The sequence below is a fragment of the Hetaerina americana genome, unplaced genomic scaffold, assembly GCF_022747635.1.
Source record: "Hetaerina americana unplaced genomic scaffold, ioHetAmer1.1.p SCAF_5, whole genome shotgun sequence".
Taxonomy (NCBI): domain Eukaryota; kingdom Metazoa; phylum Arthropoda; class Insecta; order Odonata; family Calopterygidae; genus Hetaerina; species Hetaerina americana.
In genome coordinates this window covers 94,760,305-94,785,550 of record NW_027287095.1, presented here as the reverse complement: position 1 = coordinate 94,785,550, position 25,246 = coordinate 94,760,305, and the positions used below count along the sequence as shown (strand labels likewise).

The following is a 25,246-nucleotide window of genomic DNA, read 5'->3' as shown; positions in this document are numbered from 1 at the left end:
CTTTAGACTCAGTAAAAATTTTTCTGATAATAACCTCTGCCATTGATTTATTTATTAATTGCTTAGCTAGAGAAATACAGTTCCTTATCATAAATAAGTCAATTTTTCTTGCCTTATGAATTTTGATTAAATCTTGGGACTTGCAACTTAGTGAATCTTCATCACACATGCACTGTTATGTTATCAGGCAGTTGGCATCAATTACCAGGTAGAGTCAACCGGACTGAATATCAGATCCGAAGGAATCTTTAATTACTCTTCAAAAACCTTATTAGCTCTTTAATATATTATAAGCTAATTAATAAGATTCATAAGTGTCCTGTTAAAAATTATTTTACCCATAAAATACAGATAAAAATTTAATTACAAAGATTATTTTCACATTAAATACTTACAAACTGTTGAATCATAAAAATTTTCATGCATATTACTTAAATCCATTTGTTGATATCATCATTGATTATGAAAACCAATGATCAATTTATAGTACTTATTCATAGTATTACATTGATGAGATAATTTGTACAAGCACATAATTTGTGCAGTCATAAAAATCCATCCATTAAGGAGGCATTTAAAAAATACATCATGGGAACAATTACTCCCATTATCACGAGTTTAACAACCATAACATTTGCATCTCAACACTGACTGACTATAAAATACTACAGAAACATCATATTTTGAAATATAAACCGGCAACCACTGAAAATGTGTATTTCCATATTAATATCAGATGAGATTTTTGGAGAGAGAATTCTTCCATGGAAAGCAAAATAAAATAAAATTCATTTAATTCAATGTCTTTTCCATAGCAGTTCAAACCCCCTGCAATCATAATTTCTTCCTCAATCAGAAATATCTGTATTGCCACCAACAGTATCACCACTCTAGAGACCTGTCCTTCATACTTACACGTGGACTATTCTCAGAATAGAATTGGCTGTACCATCTGCGATAGTGATTAATTGCTCTATCTTCACTAACAAGGGCTGGCTTGTCCAGATATAACTTGTGATTCCATACCATTACATCACGTTCAAACTAGAAGATATTTAGAATTTTAATTAATATCCTAATATTAAAAAATAGGAATGTTAATTAATTAATCAATGGGTTATTAAATAATTAAAAAAATGGAGAGATTTAGAATACAATACATGCAATGAATAAAAAACTATTCTAGATTCTCCCACCAATTTTAATTTTTCCACTGTGCCTTCTAATCTCTGCTATGCTGAGGCTTTTCAAGGACAAAGTTTTTCCAACAGAGAAGCATTTTCCTTTTGTCTCTCTTCATAAAGATAATGAACAAAAGCCAACATCTATGTTGTACTGATTGAAAATTTTCAAACACAAATTTTAACCTTTAAAGATAGTTCATCTAGTAGAATATTCAAAAGCATAATTAATTAAAACACAGATTACCTAGATGAATAAACTCATTTCAGCCAAAACCCTTACTGCTTTATGTGAATAGACAATTTTATTGCATAGTAAATTTCATCCAAGACCAATGTGTGATATTCCAAGAAGCCAACCAATATATTCCTTTGAGCATTAGTTGAGATGGGAATGACACAAAATATCTTGACAAAAAAAGAAATATCATATCAGATGTACTAAAATTGAAATAACTCTCTTTCTGTTAGTTGACTTGACTTGATTTACATTAATAAGCTATCTTGTAGTCTACGAAATACAACCAGGTGAAAGGCATGTGCGTTTGCTTCTCAATGTAAAGGAATGGACTCTCAGGTTGCAAAGTTTTTTGAGCACACTGGGTTGGCAATTTACGTGATGCTATCTTGTTTCAATTTATTTTTAAGAAGGCAACAGGAAAATGCTATACTTATCATCCAATTAGTGATGGTGGGTAAGGGTGATAATGAATCTTCGTAACCACAGGAGCTGGCTCACTGTGGCAACTGTCAAGATTGGCAGTTTGGGAGGCATCATAAGCATTCCTTGCGAAGCAAACTTGAAAACAGAAGCTAAAAATAAGACATAGAAGAGGACTGCAACTGCTAGAACACAGACTTGGTGTTGCTAAGTGCAGTCAATACTTAGTTGGAATCATTGCCCAATTAGCTGGTCATGGTTAAGGTATGTTTATTGACCTAGCAATGCTTTGCCCTGGTGACCAATCATGTGTCACTATCATTACCGATCATGTGCCACTACAGGATGAACTACATTCTGATTATAAAGGTCACATGAGTAAAAGAAGGTGAATATCATCAAGTTTATGGACCCAGAACGGAAATTGTAACACAGTGAAATGTGGAAACTTTAGACGAATAGGAAACAATGTGATGGTTAAGAAATACTGATAGAAACAGATGAAGAGAATGAATTAATTATGTCTTTGATGCATCATGAGTTCAGTATCACAAGGTTGGAAGAAGACAATCAAATCACATGGTCTACACATACCAAGGCAGCCCTCATTCAGATGCATTATTGGTAAGGAATAGAGTCAGATTGAAGCGCGAATATGTAACCAGTGGAGGCAATTGTCACTTTAATGCTAACCATGAGTGACAATTATCTGGGGGATATAGTTGAGCATGACAGAGGAAAGGATGCTTGGCTAATGTTAGGAGACCTCCAAATGGATTTGGACTACTGCACACAGTAATGCTGTTGAGGCTTCTAATGAACATAACCAAAACTGATAGTGTATGCCGTATTATACTGCAAAAAAACAAGATGTGAAGAGAAAGGTGGCCTAGGCTGGTTTCAAGCTGTCAGACCAAATTCTAAACATGCAATATTTGATGGGTCTACCAATGCCTACCTGTTAAAGTCTGGTGGTAGTTGAGAGAATGATGAAGACAGTATTAAAATGAGAAACATGAAAGAAAAACTACTGCTGGAAGAGAAATAAGTCAAAAGAGAGGAAGGAAGGAAATGTTGTAGGAAATAGCAAGGCCTTGGCTCTGAAAAAGAGGTTGGGATTAAATGAAATTTCTGAAAATCTGTTCAAGAAAAGATAATATTTTATGGCAGAAATATAGAAGGAAAATTTTGAATTTAAACTGAAGTTTGTCATGTGTTTTACATGTGGTAAGAGAGGTTATTTAACAGGAGATTGAAAAAAATTCAAACCAATCATGATGGAACCAAAGGAAGGGCCTAATGAGGATAAAAAGCAACAACTGCTCTGCAGACATACAAAGTATATTGTGCAAATGGTGAACACTCTTCCTTGGCTAATAAATGTATGTGGTTGGGAGACTCAGATTCAATGGACCATATTAGACCTAATTTAGACCTTTTTGAAGAATATAATAAGGAAAGTGGTCACTTAGAGTCTACTGCCAACAATTATACTGTAGTTGATGAGGGTAGGGGAAGAACTGCTCTGGATATTAAGAAACATGGAGGATACAAGATAAAACTGTACAATGCCTTACACATGCCACAAATTGTTGACGATTGGCTTTCTGCAAGTTGGAAGAAAAGTGACTCCATAGATACAAAAAATTTGACAAAGAAGAAATTATAGTGAATGCAGTGAAGGAAGTTAACCTCTTCATTTTTATATGAATGGTGGAAAGTCATGTGGAAAGTTACATTTCCTTGAGGAATATCACTAAGTGAATTGAATCTATCGATGGAGGGCATCAAAGGCTGACAAAGGGTCACACTGCAGCAGTAGTCTAGGACAAATAAATGTATCTCACGAGTGGCTGTGGAGTCAATGTCATTAATGTAAAGTTGGAAGAAAAGAGGTCCAATAAAATTTCCCTGGGGAACACCTGAAGGAAATTCTGCTGCATTTTGGCTAACTCCTATGACTACTCTTTGTACCCAACAATACAAGAAGTAGTCTTAAATCTCTTGCATAAATTGGAAGGATGTCTCTTTAGCAATGATGTTGAAAATGTGTCATTAGCCCCATCGTACTGTAGGTAGGCAAGATCATGTCAATAAACTTAGACAGATTAATCGTGGAACAGATAGATTTAAGATTCCATTTATTTCACAAATTATAAGGGATCAGAATAATATTGTCCAACCACGGTAGGGTGATATTCAGGTCAAAATTAGCCCAATGTGTTTTCAGCCCCTGCCACACACCGTAGCAGTGGGTTGCAGGGTATTCAAATATCTATCTAAAAATATCTTTGTAGAAAAATAATTTATTAATGCTCCTTTCAAATTTATAAAATAAAACTTTGTCTTGTCGCTAGGTTCATCTTTTATTTCAAAATAGAAGTTACCTTCTGGAGAGTCTTCTTGCAAACAATCAGAGCAGAGACTACTTGAACAAATTGTTGCTGTTCATAGACTCCCAGTAAATTATTACTCCCTGCAAAATGGTATAACTTAGCAATAGATTTCAACCCTGAAAGATGTTGTGAGATGTTTGCTGGTCTAGGTGAGCAAAATGTTTGGGGGCGAAACCGTGCAGTTGGGAGGCTGATATCCTTCAACAAGCATCAGGCATCTAGATTCTCTAAATGATAGGCCAGAAAAGAAAGAAAATAGGAAAGCTTGCAGATCTCTGAATGCAAAGGTTGGGCAAGAATGAATGATACCAAGAAGTCAGATGACAGAGCAGAACAAATAGTTTTTTTGGACACCCTAATGGTGTTATTGGTCACCACTTATGGCATTCAAAGAAAAAGGTGATTAAGGTCAGCCAGGATGTGACTATTAAGGAAAGCATATTTCCTTTTAAGGCAAATAAAGCACCTGGATGGCCCGCTTTAAGAGGTATGCATTAAGAGGTATACTTTTTTTCATAACTTCAGCTTGTGAAGCTGAAATTATCTAAAGAAATATTATTTTAACAACCCTTGAATACATATAAATAAACAAATATATAATATAGCAGAACAAGAAAAAACATGATTAGAAACTACATTAGACCTCTACCACTTCCCCCCCTATCCTTCACGGCATGCCCTGGACTCGCCCCCTCCATAGCAGTTGCATCCCTTCTACTTGAAAACTTCTAGTCTGACCTGAAGAAGGCCGAAGAGAAACATGCATATTTCTACATATATTTTTGTGCTCTGTTATAATAATATATAATATAATTTTTTGTGTCCTGCAGGTTGCCCAACTATGTTGTAGGCGATCCTGAGAAAGCCTAGTATGGGCCATTGGCAGCAACCCATTCAGTTGGATGGCCATTAGGGCTGCTGACCCCTCTGACCCCCCTAAGTTTGACAACTTTCCAAATCATTGAAATCACCTCCAGGGTGATGTGAGAGCACACACAACCATGCTTGCTAGTGACAGGATATGACATCATGTCTCTTACCATTATTGTCTCTCCAAGGAACATGAAGTTTGCAAATGGCTGGATGACATACTTCGACCCATATATCCTGTGCACAACCTTCTGAATCATCGGCTCAACCGGTGTGACTGTCTGTAATATTATTACTCTCCCAAGAAATGTTTGAATGTTGAGCACCACATAACCAGGACCTATCTGCAAAAGGGAAGAGCATGGACATAGAATTTAAAATATTGCAATTGATTGCATTACGTGAGATCTGTTCTAAGACTATCCAGCCATGTTATAGTTTTAAAACCCTAGGGACCTCACTCACTTATCCCAGGGTCTTTTCCACTTTTCAAAACAATCGGCAAAGACCTTTTCTAGAATGTTCATCTGCTGCCTCATTGCATTCTCCTTTATCTCGCCACACAACTGCTGGGAAGACTGGACTTTTGTTTTGGGACCATAGCCATAGGCCCATGAAATACATGCTCAGTTATGATCTTTTTTTAGAAATCTGGGTCATCGTTTGTGGCTTGGAGCTATTCCCCTGCAACTGCAGCTTGAAATTCTTGATATTGATGAGATTAAAGAAAAGGCGACGAGGCAGCTGATGACTATTCCAAAATAGGACTTGGCCGATTGTTTTGTCAAGTGGAAGAGATGCTGGGTTAGGTTCAAAGTGTCCCAAGGGGAGTACTTCAAGTTTGACTAAAAACTCATTGCTCTAGGTAGACTACTTTTCTAAAAATATTGCACGGCTGGATCCTTTCCAGACAGACCTCGTAATGCTATTTTACAATGAAAATCCATATTATTATTTGATAACTTTTGAATATATCTGACTTTATTAAATTAGCATAATTTTGGCCACGAAAATTCTCTAATTATCCAAAATTAAGTTTAAAGGCACAAAGTATTCTATTTTTGAAAACTGTATTTTTGTATTCAATGGTTTCTGGCTCGATTTTGAGGATGTTCATGCTCATTAAATGAAGAACACAATGTATCTTTCCACTGTTCTTTATTTTGGTACTACTAGTTTCAATGCTTATGCATCATCATCAGGTACAAATCAGTCAAGTTGCGGTCCATTAATGCCAATCACAACGCCTCCTCTTCCCCCGCCCCCCCCCCCCCCGCTCTCTCACCCATCCCTGCCTCCACAAGAATGGTATATAAATGGCCGGCAACTTCACTTAATTTGTACGCGATGATGACGCCTAAGCATTGAAACTAGTGGTACCAAAATAAAGAACAGTGGAAAAATACATTATGTTCTTCATTGAATGAACTGTATTTTTCCTCAATTGAATATGTTCTGGCTTGTAAGCTTGAAGTCCAGGTCACACATATCAGAAAATCAGCACACAAAATTTACCATGAGACAGAGCACAAGGTACCTGTGTGGGTATCTAAGTACAAGGCCAAGTGCAGGTATTGTAAGTATAAACCTCATAGATTGGATGAAAATGGTCTGTCCACCACCAGCAGCAGAATTTGGACAATGTGTGTAACTTCAGATTGACCAAGATGCTAGTCAACATGAAGGTTGTGTGGGACAATTGCACCCTCTTCCTTCAGCCATGCTGCATCTCACATGAACAATGAGGGTGAACAGTACTACCTGCATTCAACTGCCATCTTTTAGGGACATGGTTCACAATAGCATTTGATTTAGAAAGATATATCATGCCTGTAACCCTTGAATAAGGGAAATTTCAGAGTGCCGACATGTAGTTGCAGAGATTCCCATTTAGGGGCCTACAACTTGGGTCAAGGGGACCTTTTCTCACCTGGTGGGCCTTCACATCATTTCCCATTATTAGGAACTTGTTGAGGAACCTCAATTCATGCCTCAGGCTCATCGTGGCTGTGTGCTCCAGGCCTTCCTCACGGCTTGCGGCCCACGAGGCCTCCCACACATGCTTTGCAATGCCCTTGGATGTCCCGCTGCGGCGTAGGTCACCCCCACTCGTCAGCAGTGGTTCGTGCACCACATTTAAATGGGCCACATCAGCACCATTCTCCGGGATTTCCTGCCAATGGAAATGAGCAAACAATTAAGGAAACAATGGCATGCAAACTCAGCATCAGAATCGCAGTTTGTGGTGGCAGTAAGACACTGGATGAGCTTGGACACTATGAGTAGGCATTCAATTTTTGCGATTGAAAAAAAAGAGAAATGGGTTGGCAGCAGATGCCCAGTCACTCCTAACTCTCTTATATTTATTGGTATTCAATTTAATTGATTATTCAATCAAGATGATAGCAGCTGCATTGGCTTATTCCACTTAATGAAAAATTTTCAGTTATTTCTTCAGTTTACATTGCATTGATAATTGATGTAAAAATAAGCCTTTTATTTATTCCTCTGCTTATTGCATTACTTTTATAAACTTAATTATGCACATCCATTTGTGATAGAGTGCACATTTGTTCGAATTTATCACATTATTAATTGCTAAAAACTATTTATGTATTTTTTGAATATTTAAGTGCAAGTGGCTTACAGTTGAGCAGTCTTCGTACCACATTTGGACCATGGTCTTTTTTTATTTCAGTCAATTAACTCCTTTCTTGCCATTTTCTTTCATGAAATCCATTATGATCTTTGTCTCCATCCCTCTCCCACTCTTCCTGTCCTCAACCCAGGAAAGTTTTACACAGTTTATCACACATTTCATTTTCTAAGCAGCAATATATTGTTTCATTGTGGGATTTTGTCCATTGACCCATTTTTTGCCCGAGTTTTTATCTTCAGGCCTCAAATTTAATACATGCCCTGATTCTGGGTATGAATGTATTTGAAATTTGCATTCCTATCAGCCTTTCCCCTTCTGTTTGGCTTTCTTCGCGAGATAAGCCTTAAGCCCCTCTGTATTCTGTCAAAATTTAGGAGATTTTTCTCAAGAACTATAGTTCCATGCTTGTCCTGGAATTTAAATCAGAGAATATTACAAAGGTACTTCTTCCTTTCCCCAACTCAACTCACTCCTTCTCCAAGTCCTTCTCGGTGATGGATGTTAGCGTCTTCTTGAGTGTGCTAATTCTCGGGTCTTCTTCACTTCTGAATTCCATTCCTCAGTAAGTGGTAGCATTCCCCCTTTTCAACTCTTCTCTGACTACTCATTCCAGAATAATGCACTTAAATGGAAATTCCAAAGCAATTCTGTTAAGTGCTGCAGAGCTTACGGTGTTATAGCACTAGGTTTTTGGAATTAAGCGGGTCTGCTAAGTCTCTTGTAGTTCCTCATAGATTCTGCTGCACAGAGCTTTATCCCCCCAAATTATGCTCCCATATGTAATCATTGGTTTAATTACCCCATTGTTAATATCCAGCACAGACTTCTTCGCATACATAGTCCGGGAGTACCCCTTCAGGGCATGGAAAACATTTTTCATTTTCTCTGCGAAGCAATTTATTCGGGGTGGGAAGGCACAAGGGATTTCTGGAATATGTGGCAAAGAGGTGGACACGTAACAACTGCTCGCTAACCAATGCATGATGCATGGTGGTCAGGGTCAATATTGTGCTGGATGATCTCAAAGAAGAAGGCCCTAAGAGCCAGACTGTCCAATTTTATTCCTTTCTATTGAAAAATATAATTTTGGGAATAGTGTGCATGCATTTGTTTGTGAATGGTGGGCCAATGAATGAGCATTATTATAAATGGCCTTGGAGAGTCAAAAGAGATAGCTTGAATTGTTGCTCCTAATTTTATCAAAAATATCAAGCAAAATATAAAATTTTGTAAAAACCAAAAATAGAATATGTTCAAATGGTTTTTCCGAGCTAATTTAGTGTAAAATTCATGTTTTTTGATTCCTGACACAGGTAACACCACATGCTTGAATTTTTTTAAATGATGAACTTGCATGGACAAAAAATGTATCTACAGGTTCACAACCAGCGTTCAAAATGTCACCCGAGCTCATGCACATGCCTCCTCTCCTCCTGGCCATTCATGCTGCAACATTTACATAACAATATAATTCTTCAAATGCTTCAATTTCTGAGAAATTAGACAAAATCCTCATTCAATGAATTAATGATGAAATGAATTAATGATGAAATGAATTAACGATGAAATGAATTAATTTAATAAATCATAACATTTAAATTCTCCTATTATCCCCTAACTTTGCCAGGAGTCCTAAATGCATTTTGTTCAACTTGATAGTTACATTTTTACACGTGTCATACAATCCTTGGAAAGAGCCCCCTACATCCCTACATCTTCAACATGGAAGGTTTCTTTCCTAAATCACACCAACCCCTAAATTTGAAATTATTATGCCTGTGGCAATATCCATACATATTGATTTAAAAAATTCAAGTGCTTTCATAGCATCAAGGATGGAGAATCCAATTTATTGGGCCTTTATCAATAGTGATCAGCAGTCAAAAATTAATAAAAGGAGTATCTGCACTAATCAATATTCTCTGAAACTAAAGATAGGCAAACACATAATTGAGCTTGCCATAAGGAATGAATCTAAAGCTTCAAAATATAACAAAAGGTTTAAATCAATGATTCAACGATGACTGGTCAGTACATTGGAAAATCTACAGAGTAATTTGGGTTATTAAAAATAAATTTCCTCTTTTCCACGGGGTTTGAATTACCTCCCTCACTAGAATGGCAGTGGTTTGTATGAACTTTTGTTTGGTGGTAGAGGCCAGCAGTAAGGATTTTACAGTTGGGTGGATGATTGAGTTGGCACAGCTTGTGTAGTTGGTAGGGGCATATGGGGGTGATGGAAATGCACAACACAAGTGCGTTGGCTAAACAAGGGCAGGGGCTGTTATAGGTGCCAGTTGAGAGCTCTTTCTCGTCCAGGCTGACCAAATGTCCCTGCCAAAATTCATTAATGTTGAACAAGGCCTAATTATATTTATTACATAGTATTATTATATAGTATTACATAATTAGTGCCCTCTAAATGCAAAACAACCAGAGGTAACAGATAAACAAACTACGCAAAAATCGTGAGCCAAATGTATCGACTTTGCTGAATCAAATTTCTCCACCACGTTTTCTACGGAAAAGGCATCGATCCATGGCTGTTGAAATCAAATATCGATATGAAGTAACAACTATGGAAATATTCGATACGTTCTGACGACAGCCGTTATCCCAAGGGATCACATGGAAGTGAAGGAAGTTTGTATTTTCTGTGCTCACCTGGATGTGGCAGTTGACGTGGAACGTGGACCGGCCCTTCCGCAGCCACTGCCCGCCGTCCACCTCGGGGATGGCCTCAGGCTCCCACGACGGCTCCTCCCCCTCCGCGTGGTACCACACGAACACCACGCGGTTTACCTCCCGCGAGGACCAGCGCTGCGCGCGGGCGAAGTCCGGCACTGCCGGTGGGGAGAGAGGCGGACGGGTGTGTGTTAGCGGGCGTCACCCGACCCGATTGCACCAACGACACCCGCAGCGGTCGAGGGTGGGGGGGGGGCGGGGTAACTCCAAAATTGCGATGAGCGTGGCAATCAAGTCAAAGCTCACCCTTCTGGTCAGACTTTAGGGGCTCATAGTGTAACCAAGCGTAGTAATAGCATTTACTGAAAATTACTCCCCAGAACTCCAGTCACAAAATGCAAACAACTTCATTTGATCCCCTATTTAAAATTATTGCCTTCTATATGAACGAACTCTATCTTCGGCTGAATCCGAATTTCAGCCGACAAAAAGAATTGCACTACTTAGTGGCACTTTAAAGGGAAAGTATTGCAGTTGAAAGTGTTGAAAAAATCAATTTAATCTTAAAGAAAATCATAATCACCGCAAAGGAATCTTATTGAGAGTCGACAAATGATTTGGAGACGGCGGGGGAGATTCTGAAAGGGCTTATATAGTCTGTGCGAACGTGGCGTCACTACCGCGTTAAATTTCAGGCTAATCCAAAGTGCTCAAGAAGTTCTCTCGGGTTTCCCACCGGGTCAGGTTGCAGTACACCGACGTTTCGAAGGCTGACTCTGCCATCGTCTTCACCCTGAAGACGATGGCAGAGTCAGCCTTCGAAACGTCGGTGTACTGCAACCTGACCCGGTGGGAAACCCGAGAGAACTTCTTGAATACCATACGCCGGGAAAACCTGAGATCCTTCATTAATCCAAAGTGGTGCGAAAAGACCTTTGGCCCACCTTTGGCGCTATAGGGCACGGCCGCGCACTTCCCGTCGGCGCCCCGGAAGCGCCACCCGTGGAAGGGGCATTCGAGGCAGTCGCCCCGCACCCGACCGCCGGCCGCCATGTTGGCTCCAAGGTGCGGGCAGTAAGCGCCCAGCACGTGCACCCGGCCCCCGGCAGCCTCTTCCTCGCGGAACACGGCGAAATTCTCTCCTGGGGACAAAACACATACACACACACACACACATTTAGTTCCTTGTGCATTTGAACTCTTACCCAAACACACACATTTATATAGAGAGTACGAGTACGAAGGTCTATGCGTGGCATCGCCGGACTAATTTATCCGTACAACTGTCACTGGATATCATTCGTATTGTAGGCCTTTCTATGTACATGTGTATGCGGGCAGTTTTTTCCTTGTCACGGCGTTGTCCATCTGCATGGGATTTTGCAGATGCTTCGGGCAAATGCGATTTGAATGAAGAAAACTCTGAATCCATCTTTACTGCCTCTTTTTGATGTCTCCCAGCCATCCCATCTCCTCATCCACAATATCCAGCACTTCCTTGTTTGCTTTCCTCACTGTCCATTTCACCATCTCCATCTTTCTCCACACTCACATTTCAAAAGCCTCCCATTTATGCCCATCACCCTGCTTCAAAGACCATGCTTCGGCCCCGTACATAACTGTGCTCCATATCTAAATTTTGACGATCCTTTTCTTAACATCCTTACCCGACATCCTTATCATCAACTCCCTCCTCCTTGTGCTAAAAGCCTCTTTGCCTAGTGCAATTCATCTCCTTATCTTCCCACTACTTTGACCATTTTTGTCCAAAACACTTCCATAGAGATACATAAACTGTCTCCCCCGCTCTAGTTTTTGCCCTCCTATTAAATGTTTAAGTTAGTCTTTCTCTCTTTATGGAAAATCGTATATCCTGAGTATCATTTACATTTATTCTAATCCCATATTTATCGCTCTGAACTCAGAAATGCTTCCAACCCCTTGGCTGACTGACAAACTAAAGCTTGGTTATCAGCAAACCTAACTGATTTTATGAATTTCCCGTCCACTTTCATACCTACTTCCAGTTCTTCCCATGCTTCTTTAAACATTTCCTTTTTTCATTCATTTCATTTACGTTGAACAGCACCGTTGATAATGGGCAACCCTGCCTTACACCTCTTCCTAACACTGCCCATCCGGACTCCCCGTTCCCCACTCGCACCTGAGCAGTCTGAGACATGTACAGGTTGCGGATTAGCCTCCTTTCCCTCCAATCTATTCCTATTTTCTGCAATATACTCATTAGTTTTACCCAATTCACTCTATCAAACGCTTTTTCGAAATCTACGAAACAGGCAAATACCTCCTGGTTGTATTCTATATTCCTCTCGATTAATAATCTCATTACTGCAATGGCATCACGCGTACCTCTCCCCTTCCTAAACCCAAACTGATCATCCCCTAAGTAATCATTTTCCCTACTCTCTTTCCTTTTGTTTATGATCCTGAGAACAACTTTATAAGCGTGCGAAGTCAAACTTATTGTTCTGTAATCCTCACATTGGCTTTCCCTTTTTTTTTGGAATGGGAGCTAACACTGATCTGACGAAAAATCTTTCCGCCAGATTCCTCTCTCAACATGCTACGAATTAGTCCATAGAAACTCGTACTCCCGCGTCCTTCTATCCCTTTAAAGTAGTACCGCGAGAATGCGGCCTACCCTCACGGACTTATTTTATTTCAATTCCGATAATGCCCCCATTCCATTTCGCCATCGAGTAAGCCCTAATGTAACCCCTTAATTAATTCCCTATGGACCGAACCTATCCCCATCTACGTCATAATCTCTGACTATGTATAAGTTAGCAATCTCTTTACCATACAGCACATCTACATAATACCCCGCAAGCCGCCGCAAGGGAGTGTAGCGGGGGAGTAGTTCTATGTATCCCTTTCACCTCTCTTGGATCTTTTACGGTTCAACTATCATTTTTCCAGCCTTATCATTGAGTGTTTGCAACGATGTTCCCTTTTTACTCCCTTCCACTTCCCAACTTCTTCCTCCCTGTGATTGCTTGGCGACGTGCAGACATGAGCAATAACCTATTTCGTTGGTTCATCTTTTTAACTCTACTGATAACATTCTATGAATTGCTAAACTCTACGTAACTACTCTTCTTCCAACCCCTTCGTTCGTTATTATACAGGTAGCCACCCCTCCGCTGTGCATTACTCGCAGTCCTCGCTCCCCTGCCATGCACCTCGCGCGGTCCCATTGTATCTTTATTTCCTCTCTCCATCTTACACTTCACACTATCTCATTTCCCTGCCCTTAACGTTCCCATTCCCTACTCTGCTGCTCCTATCGATTTCGCTGGGCAAGGATGTCGTGAAAAGACGACCGCGGAATCCTTCCCTCGCCCGCTGCCGGGCACGATCCAAGGCCCTACGGATAGAGAGAGTCCTTTCGCTGCCAATATTGATTCTCAATTTCCAGTTCGTCATGGGTAGGTGAAACAAGTGGTCCACCGTTGCCTTCCTCATTATTGTTTTCAACCATCACTTAAATGAACTCACCGATAGGATCAGACGACGGTCCGCGTGATCTAGAATATAAGTTGCGTGCAAAGAAGTGGCAAGCAGCGAGTGCCTGTTTCACCATGACAATAAGTACATACACGTATTCGGGGCAGTGGAGAGGACGAGGGATGCGAGCTGGTGCAGGAGGTACTCACCGAGCGCGGAGACGTGCTTCACTTGTCCGAAGAGCAGCTCGTGGCTGTCGACGAGGGCGAACCAGCCGTTGGGGAACGCTGGCGGCAGGGAGCCGAGGAGCCGCGCCCGACGACACAGCCGCACCCGCTCCCGCGCTGCAGACCGTCCCCCACCCCTCTCCTCCTTCAGGTGGCCGAACCCTACTTCCCCCAGGGACTGCACGTTCAGCGTCGGGCCGCAGGGAGAGAGAACGCGATGGCCGGCGTGCGACATGCACACAATTAGATAAGCGTTCTTTTTGTTTCCTCTGCTCAACTAAATTGCAAAACATTTTAACTTATATTTCATCTGCATAAGTTTATATTTGAGTGCACAAACCCATGTATACATATATGTGTATAAATATATAGACATACACATATATTATAAAGAGATTAAATTTATAAAATATTATTATTATTATTAGGTAATATACCGGTTAAGGTAGGTTTTTGGATGGACACAGCTGCTAAATAAATATTTTGTGGCTCCTAGCAAAATATCTACACACAGGAGAGATCCATGAGAGATGGAAGGGGTATATAGAAGAACTGTATAGTAAAGAACTCAGACCAACACAGTTAGACATTGAAAAAGATCAAGACGTAGAGGAAGATAGCTTAGGTCCAGGGATACTCGACGATGAGATAGAAAGGGCATATACATACATATATATATATATATATATATATATATATATATATATATATATATATATATATATATATATGTGTGTGTGTGTGTGTGTGTGTGTATATATAAGGCCGTGGGGGTGGATAACATTCCCGCGGAACTTTAAAAATGCTTAGGAAAATGTGGGAGGAAGAGGCTATATGGGCTGATCCGTAGTATTTATGAGGAAGGAATCTGGCCGGAAGACTTTGTGAGATCAGTTTTAGTTCCTATTCCGAAAAAGGTAAAGGCTACATCATGTGAGGACTACAGGACGATAAGTTTGATATCCCACGCAGCTAAAGTTGTTCTCAGGATCATAAACAAAAGGATAAAGAGTAGGGCAAATGATTACTTAGGGGATGATCAGTTTGGATTTAGGAAGGGGAGAGGTACGCGTGATGCCATTGCAGCAATGAGATTATTAATCGAGAGGAATATAGAATACAACCAGGAGGTATTTGCCTGTTTCGTAGATTTCGAAAAAGCGTTTGATAGAGTGAATTGGGTAAAACTAATGAGTATATTGCAGAAAATAGGAATAGATTGGAGGGAAAGGAGGCTAATCCGCAACCTGTACATGTCTCATACTGCTCAGGTGCGAGTGGGGAACGGGGAGTCCGGTTAGGCAGTGTTAGGAAGAGGTGTAAGGCAGGGTTGCCCATTATAACCGTTGCTGTTCAACTTGTATGCAGAGGAAATGATTAAAGAGGCATGGGAGGAACTGGAGGTAGGAATGAAAGTGGGTGGGGAATTCGTAAAATCAGTTAGGTTCTTTGAGGACCAAGCTTTAGTTTGTCAGTCAGCCAAGGGGTTGCAAGCATTGCTGAGTGAATTGGAAATTCAGTGCGACAGGTATGGGATGAGAATCAATATTAATAAAATAAAGGTTATGCGATTTTCTAGAAAGAAAAAGGCTAAGCTAAACATTAAAATAGGAGGGTAAAAACTAGAGCAGGTAGAACAGTTTACGTATCTCGGAAGTGTTTTGGACCAACGCGGTCAAAGTAGTAGGGACCTAAGGAGAAGAATTGCGCCAGGCAAAGAGGCTTTCACAAGGAGGAGGGAGTTGACGACAGGGACGTTGAGTAAGGATATTAAGAAAAGACTCGTAAAAACATTGATATGGAGCGTAGCTATGTATGGCGCGGAAACGTGGTCATTGAAGCAGGAAGGTAGACGTAGATTGGAGGCTTTTGAAATGTGAGTGTGGAGAAGAATGGAGAAGGTGAAATGGACCGAGAAGAAAACAAATGAGGAAGTACTTGGCATGGTGGGCGAAGAGAGTGGTTTGTTGGGAGAAATCCTATGGAGGCAGGAAAAGTGGATGGAGGGGGTATTGACCGGCAGTGGGATGTTGGAGACTGTGGTAGAGGGGACACATTGCTTAAGACATTTAAACACAGAAACACAAAGAAAGGACACTCACATACGTAGTTTTGACGACACAATCAATGTTATATGTGTATATATATATGTATATACTATATATAGTATATATATTCAAACACGAAATCCCGCCAAACGGCGAATAAATACTCATATATACAGAAACATATATAAGGAAAAGGGATAGGAACACGTATAAAGGACGAACACAGTAGAGGTGGGGAAGGCGGAATCGAACGGATCACAAGAGTTAAAAAATATCCTCAACCGGGACTCGAACACCGGATCTTTCCACTTGCCGGGCGGATGCTCTTATGTATATATATATATATATATATATGTATATATATATGTATATGTATATATGTATATATATGTATATATATATGTATGTATATATATATGTATATATGTATATATATGTATATATATGTATATATATATATATATATATATATATATATATATATATATATGTATATATATATATATATATATATATATATATAATGGGCTGACACAATATAACACAAATGAATAGAATAGCAACATTTTAAAGGACACTCACACGGTAAATTGTTCGAGCTTTCGGCCCTCTCAGAGGCCTTCTTCAAGTGAGACTGAAAATATGCGGGAGAGCGGAAAGGGGTATGGGCGGGGAGCGGAGGTGTGGAGGGAATGCTGGGAGGAAAATTAAAGATGGCGGTTAAGGGTGGGAATTTTGAAAGAACGGAAAGCTAATATGTAGGCGGATTCACGAGTTCTCACCTCTATATTGATGGCTGAATCAGGTAGGGATTCTAGGATGCTAAGAGCAAAACACTGGTCGAATGAAAGGTTGTGGGAATTGGCGTGTGAAGGGATAGGAAGAGAAGAGAGTGAGGCAGAATTATCTTCGAAATGGAACGCTCTTCGGCGACGCACAAATATATAAAAATACAGATGCAGATTTTATACCATAGAGACACCAAGAAAGGACTCTCACAATATGTTATTTGACGTTTCGACGGCTCGGCCGTCGTCTTCAGAAACGGTCTCTATGGTCTAAAAATCTACATCTGCGTTTATATATATATATACATACATACTCGTATATATTTAATCATTCATTCAAATGGACATAGATAAAAGGGATAGGAATGCACGTAAAAGACAAGAATGTTGGGGAAGGTGGAATCGAGTGGTTCACAAGCGCAAAAAGATTTCCTTGACCGGGACTTGAACCACGGATAATATTTTTGGCTATCGGGATTCGGCTGGAGAATGGTTGGAACAAGACCTTGTAACGAAAAATGCACAAACCTTGGATCATACTGAAGGTGCCCAGAGGCTAACCCGGAATTGAACCTGGTTCCTCCCGTCAGTAGTCCAAAATTTCAAACTAATTGGACTACGAAGTGTACGAGGCCTATTCAAAAAGTATCGCAAATTTTGAATTTTCTCGGGTTACGTAGAATTCATTTTCGATTTTTTTGTGGCGTTATGTTGGTACGCATGTCGAAAATTTCTGCCATTTTGAATGTTCAGTTAATTCTTGACAGCTGTTTTGCTTGGACGGGTTTTGGCTTGTCTTCGATTTTTGCCTCTTCCAAAACATGGATCACAGAATCAAATTTTGTATGAAAAACGAAATTAAGTGTGCAGATGCATTCCGAATGTTGACTGTGACATATGGAGAAGCTACCATGGCCCGAAGCCACATTTATCGGTGGTACAAAATGTTCTCTGAGGGCCGAGAAGATGTGAAGGACGAAGAGTGTGCCGGACTCCCGAGCACGTCAACAACAGACGAAAACATTGATATGAACAAGTGAAGGAAATAGTATTGGCCAATCGTCGAATCGTCGTTGGAGAAGTTGCCGAGGACCTTAACATATCGATTGGCTCGTGCCATTCGATGTTTACCAATGATTTGAGTATGACACGGGTCGCCTTGAAATTTGTACCAATATCGCTCAATTTCGACCAAAAACAGCACCGCATTAACATTGCTATGAGGTGTTGGACTCTGTCCGCGACGACCCAAATTTGCTCCAGAGGGTCGAATCATGGTATTATGCTTATGACGTGGAAACTAAAGCTCAATCATCCCGATGGAACCTGCAGCACGAGCCAAGACCGAAAAAACGCGCCGAGTTCGGTCGAATGTGAAAGTTTCACTGGACCTGGCCCCGAGTGACTTTTTCTTGTTTCCAAAAATGAAAATGCCCATGAAAGGGCGACGCTACGCTACGATTGACGAGATAAAGACTGCATCGAAGGAGGAGCTGAAAAATATCACAAAAATTGATTTTTTGAAGAGCTTCAAGGATTGTAAAAAACGTTGGCAAAAGGTGAAAGTTGGAAATAATTGACGTATTACACTAATGTGTTAAACTTGCCTCCCTCCTTAATGCTCCCTTTTATTGTTTTAATGCGTCGATTATTTCTTACTTTACCCTTTTAAAGTGCCGCTTCTTTGAATTCGCTCTTTGTTTCGGTATTTTACCTTTTAATGTTAAGTGTATTGCACAGGATTTTCCCCAAAAATAAGCTGAATAAATTCGGGAAAAAAATTATTGCAGATCGAAGTACAAATCACTAAAATTCTTCAAAATAGCACCCTTATGCATCGGAACATCGATACCAGCGCCTCTGCCAGTCCTCGAAGGCGTCGACGGGAACCTCGTGTTCAGACACCTCGTCACGGGCTCTTTGATGTTATACAGCATTCCAAAATGGTGGCCTTTGAAGCTCCTTTTTATTATTGGGAACAAAAAGAAGTCCGGCGGTGCCACATCGGGGCTGTAGGTAACTTTCACAACGGCCCAAGAGAGCACGCGACATTTTCACGCAAGCTGGTCTTCTGAAAGTACTTAGGGGACCATCTTGGCACACACCTTTCCCGTGGCTATATCTTCTGTAATATTGCGATGCACTGTGGTTTTTGGACTTACATTGGAATATACATCGGCAACTCAAAGGTTCAAGCAATTTCGATCAATCAAGCCACCACATGACACATACGTACATCATTGGACATCTTAACATCCTTGTCACGCGGGCTGGCGGTTAAGCACGCTTACCACCATCCCACCCAGGTAGCAATTACACTATCACCAATGTAGCTAGTCACTTCAATCGTGGATTTGCAGCGCTTCGGAATGTTGTTGGCATTAAGGAATAATGTACGAGAGTCAATTTACTCCCCTGCAATCTTAACCAAATTAGTATAAGTAGCGACTAGAATATTTGCTTAATTACAACAGCTATGAAATTTTGATGGGATGTGCATTACAAGAAATAAATAATAGAATATGAATATGAGTTTTGTAAAAAAAATTGGCCAGATATAATTATTAAATAACCTGCCTCCGTGGAAACCATAACTTATGACGTTCTCGAGGGCGACATAAAGTAAGGCTGGATTCATAAGGAAAGACGTAGAAGGGATAATTTCGCAGATGAGACGACAGACAGAGAGATTCAAACAGTATTGACGCGACATTAGATGTAGACGTGAAATTAGATCTCGAAGCGACATTGTTGACATTTGAAACACCGGCATTGTCTCAGATATACCGTCGTCAGCGACGCATCGCGGAAGAGTCGACATTGCACTGATGTCGAGTGGCGGAATCAAAAGGCTGTTGTTACGCAGTCCTGGTCGTCAACGTGGCATGCAAAAACACAAAATAAAAAAAGCAGCATTCACTTCTGAATTGGAGAGGGGGTCGTGGTCGAATGACAATCGATTAGGGGAAGCGATATGAGAGGGGAGGAGAGTGGCGCAGATTTGGAGGAGAAGCGGTGATGGCTAATGGCGAGGAGGAGAGGGAAATGGTGCACGACATTGTCCAATTGGGGCCAAAGGGGCAGAGGTTGCAGGAACGGGAACCGTCTCTTAAAAGGAAGTTTTCAAGCGGGGGGGCGGAGCGAGGTACCATGGACCGAGGGGCGGCGGAGGCTTTCCGTGGGGGCCGGGTGGTGGTCGGATCGATCAGAGAATGTCGTAGTAGTAGTAGTTTTGAGGGGAGGCGACCGACAGCTGAGGTCATTTGCGCCATAGGGGATGGACAGGAAAGGATGAAGGGTGGAGAGAAACCCGGCGTCGGCATTAGCCTACTCTTTACGAAAGGCGCCAAGGGGTCCGCAGTTTAACGTCCCATCCGACGGACGGCGTACTTTACTCAAAGTGCCCTCCACAAAGCACCTCAAGTAGGGATCGAGATACCTCTGAAAAATATTCAACACCGCCGGGATTTGAACCCGCGCCCTCTGGGTGGGAAGCCAGTACGTTAGCTCCCGCACCATCTCGATCCCCCTCAGAGAATGTCTCCGGGGTGGGTGAGCCGTCGTGGGATGCGGAGCGAGAGGTGGGGGTGAGGGACATACGACTCCACTATTTTCTATGATCGAGTACGACTTCTTTCGCAAAGATCTTGAGGTGTACCGCAATCTAGAAATTCTTTGGGGTGTCCATTAGTAGCGGTGTAAGCCTTGCAGAAGGACATCCCAAATGTTCGCTGCTCAAATGTAAATAATGGAAAAATAATTTATTTTTTCGCTTCCAATTTTGTTCCTGTTCATTGCAATATTTACAAGTTTTGTTTCAAATTCTCAGTCTTGGGAGATCCTCTTCGATTTTTGCACTTCACTCATGTTCACACAGCACTTGATGGCGGGACTACATACATACAACGGGTGGTCTTCAGGGTGGACGACGGAATGGCAGTACACCTACAGGGTTCGTCCGGAAAATAAGTGTACTGACTCCTGGGCTGGGCGCGCCGCTCCAGGCGCGCCCAGCACCGCTCTGACGGGCTGCGATTGGAGGGGGGTATGTTGGCAAGCGACGCTGAAAAAGGCAGTCGGATCTGAGCTGTGGTGTAGTGAGGAGCTCTGTTAACGCGAACCTCCACGCTTCGACCCACGTCACGGAACGCGATGCCGAAGTTTTTGGAGCAGCGTTATTCCATCAAATTTGCGCTAAAGCTTGGGAAATCGTCTACCGAAACTGTCGGTATGATTAACCAGGCTTACGGGGAGTCAGCCATGTCCAGAAACATGATCTTTCGGTGGCACAAGATGTTCATGGAGGGCAGAGAAGAGGTCGACGAAGAGTCTTCGAGAGGTTCCCGATGATGCCTTCGCGGGAGCGTTCCAGGAATGGGAACGCCGCTGGAACAAGTGTATCGACTCACAAGGGTCCTATTTTGAGGAATATTAGCTTAAGATATGTAAAAGTGTAATAAATTTTTTTTCCTGAGCTCAGTACACTTATTTTCCGGACGAACCCTGTATGTACAGTGCATGAGCGCTCAAGGGTCGACTTAACAACAGTTGTCGCTAGAGCGAATGCGATGAAGGGGAATGAAATACGAAGACATAGCGAAACGAAATGCTAGAAGCATAAAAGATGAATGTTTGGAAAAATCAAAGGATGGCACTCCCAAATGTAGTATTGTAAGAATGTGGAATTAAGGAGGGGCAGTCGGGGAGAAGGATATCGGAAGTGTATATGGACGGGGGTCTGGGGAACGGAAGGGAGACAAGAGCCGAAGCGATGGTATCCGAAGAGCAACTCGAGGGATAAATAAGGGATGTGACGGAAAGGACAACAAATGTCCATCATCGGATGGATAGAAGAACTAAAAGAATCCGAGGAACGAAGTAAAGACAGCCCCATACAAGCATCTACAAAAAAAGTCATTCAAGAGTCTAAGTGGAATAGTCGAAGAGAACTGAAAGCTGCTGCAGATGAATCGGCGACGACATGGAGCGATGCAGAATAATGACGCGTCGATTCGCAGAAAGGAAGACGGAAGATATAGACGAGAACCAGCGATGCAGATGGGATTCGTCTCATTGGAGACGGAGGCTTGGGGCACGAATTAATCAGTGACCGGCCGGAAGAGAGGGGAAACAAGATGCCCAGGACTGGCGATTGTAGAAGGAAGATCTATCACGGCGCACTCTTCCTCCAATATACAGGATAACGCGGGCATCTAAGTGACCGGACCGAGTGGATCCAGCCCTCCGTCACACAGTCCCCGACTTCCCAAGGCTCAATAGGGAATTCTTCATTTCTAGAAGAAACTTTTGTCAGTTTAAACGGAATTTTGGACATTTCATAAACATATATAAATATCTTACGGTGTTCTTAATAAAAAATCTCTGAATTAAATAAAAAAACGTAAGAAATTTATTCATAGGAAACCAGGGAAGCGAATACTATTCCTATATATTCCCTCTACATAACGCAAAAAGATGCTCATGTATCATGAGACGTGTAGTTCAGAAATTGTCCGTTCGAGAATCGTTCAATTTACAACGCACTGATAATTATAGATCGCAAATGTCCCTTCCAAAAAAATTGTAAAAATATTTCTTTCATAACGCCCAAAAACTTTCCTGTGATTCCTCTGAGTTGTCGAGAAAATTAATTAACCTCATTTCCCCAGGCTTTCCTAGGCTAGCGACATCCCCAGATATTGGTCGGTTTTTTTAAAAATCCACCAGGGGTGAGACCGAATGCAAGTATGCAAGCCGAGAGAAAAATCTGCTTCTTCATTAGATTTAGCCCAGGGAATGCAACCTGCGCCCCGATTTATTTTTTACCAATCTTTTCGGTACGACTTAAATTAATGCACCTGTCATACGTTCCCTTCTCCCTGCGAATTCTTCTCTCACAAACTTCGTCTTTCGGTTTTCACACTTTGCGCAAATTTTCTCCAAAAATACTTCCATATCATGTAAACAGATCCTCCTGTCCTGGTTTTCCCAATTCCATTTTAACAATTAACTTAGCTCTCCTACTCAAGGGTGAATCTCATGAAATAGGTAGTCTGTGATCACCTTCATCCCATACTTCTCATAATCCTTCGGTAATGCACTTAACAATGACTACATCTCTTTGCTTTTTAACTCTATGTATCAGCCGGAAGCTTCAACAAACATTTGTTCTCTTCCGTTTTTCAACATTCATGATTGACGTCTCATTGTAATCTCTTGAACTGTTGATTTGGAATCAAAGTAAGAATTTTATGGTATACAGGCTAGGCAGATGTTGACTACCCACAATGAGAGGTCTGATTTAATTTCCAGAGGTTGAAAGAGCTTTGGTGAAATAAAATCTATTTCTTTGAATCCCTTGGCCTTGCTTTCTTTTAATACTTCGGTCTAATTGCCAGACCTTCAGTACAGGCTGTCAAGTGGAATTCCACGCATATATCTTTCAACGCATATATATTTCAACGCATATAGCTTTCAACACATATACCAGTCGTCGCCAAACGTCGAGAAAACCACGGTTTTCTAATCCTCCCATTTCTGGCTCCATAGCTCTTCTTTCTTAATGCAGCCATTCCCACTGCTACGAATTAAGACGACCGTGTGTGCTCGCGATTCATGGAAATATAATGAGCATGAATGCCAAAAGTAAACATAAAACTCGGTCATGTTGTTTCGCGATTCTCATCACAATGCGTAGTTCTTAAATTCGACAGCAACTCCCTCTTCTCTTCTGCACCCAGCGCCGAACCTTTGCCATACGCTCCTGAAGCTTCCGGCTGTTCCGTCTTGATACACATATCATCTCATTTCTCTTACGCCTAACTATCTGCCCCCTCCCCTCCTCTGTGACAATTGCGGAATGGCTCGCGTAGCTCTTTTCTGTCGCCTTTATGAAAGGATGCACGCGCCATTGCACACCAAAAGCCTTACGTTTTCTTCCTTCCGAAGCTTTGATTGCCAGGGCCTTGGTTTGCGTTGGAAAAAGTCCAGTTGGACGACGCGTCAAAAGGGCTCTACTGATGAGTTACGCCCATCACAACCAGAATATTAACAACAGACGAAAGTTCCAGGCGCGCCAAACTTATGCATTTACTGATTTGCTTTAACTTATCTTAAGTTCTAGATTTTATAACACACATCGTTGAGACGTTGTTAATCAGAATACTATATTTAGAAAATATGAATAGAGTTTAATTTACTTCACTAGTAGTAAACAAAGGCATTGACCTAATATTTAATTTTCACGTATGTTTACATATATTATAATCACTTAATAATGCACAAATGGGATCGGTAGAGTGTTTGACTTATTGGTTGGGGGACCAATAAGTCTAACACTCTCGTCGAATCAGTGATAAGCCCCGGTTAAATCGAAGTCGCGAGCTTTTTCTGGTAGCAGGGCTTTCCTGGGGTACGACAGGCGACAAAGGGATAGCAAATTAACCCGAATGTGCGAACTTCACACGCTGCACAGGGTTTGAAACGAGGTGGTCGCCCAGCGATCGAACCCTGGCCTCGAATGCTGTTGCGTTCGGGGTACTCACTCGGTTCCACTCGATCGGCGTGAAGAGGTAGCGCCAGGCGATGAGCACGGCGAGCAGCACCAGAAACGCCAGGAGGGCGTCCGGCCGAGTGGCGAGGAGCCGCGAGACCCACGCCCGAGCCACGTGGAGGGCGAGCGGGGGGACACCGTCCCCCGAGCAGAGCAGCCAGCCGCCGCCCTCGAGGGTTGTCGCGTTCGCCATGGCACGAACAAACACGAAGAGAGACGCGCATGAGAGGCCTCACTCTCCCCGCTGTATACGCCCCGTCTGTCGGGCGGACGTCACTCCAGTGGCCGAGGTGCGCTCCGGCGGCGGGGGATAATCACATGCGGGGAAAGGAGGGTCTCTCGGGGTGGAGGGGCGACCGCGTATCACTCCGCCTTCGACCGTCGAAGTCTCCGCCGGCCGGCCGACGCCATTTCGCCCGTGGAACCGTCTCGGATTCGGCGAGACCTACACGCGGAAGGGAGAGAAGATAGATAGAGAGGCCAATTCTGCTTCATATTTATCTCCAGCGGGGTGGGGGTGAGCGTGGTGGGGTTGGAAGGGGGGACGTTGACGCTAGAGGCGGAAGAGGTTGCGACAGCGCAAATTGTGAGCAGGTGGAAGGAAATGTGCCATCGTCCCCAGCCACTGACATTCGGCATTAATAATTTAAACTCGGCCGAGTGACATACGTGATGTCTTCCACGCCATCGCGGCTCCTGGAGGCGTGCAAA

General features: G+C 42.0%; 1 protein-coding gene across 1 annotated transcript; it reads right to left on the bottom strand.

Moving 5' to 3' along the window:
- Positions 1–877: 877 nt before the first annotated feature.
- On the bottom strand, positions 878–24,728 carry nvd (cholesterol 7-desaturase nvd). The gene is made up of 7 exons (XM_071592605.1): positions 24,528–24,728; positions 14,130–14,325; positions 11,397–11,594; positions 10,432–10,610; positions 7,039–7,281; positions 5,279–5,452; positions 878–1,044 (listed from the first exon to the last, which is right to left on the bottom strand). Exons 1-7 carry the CDS (start codon positions 24,726–24,728, stop codon positions 883–885), a joined length of 1,353 nt encoding a protein of 450 aa, XP_071448706.1. The 3' UTR covers positions 878–882.
- Between the last annotated feature and the right edge of the window lie 518 nt (positions 24,729–25,246).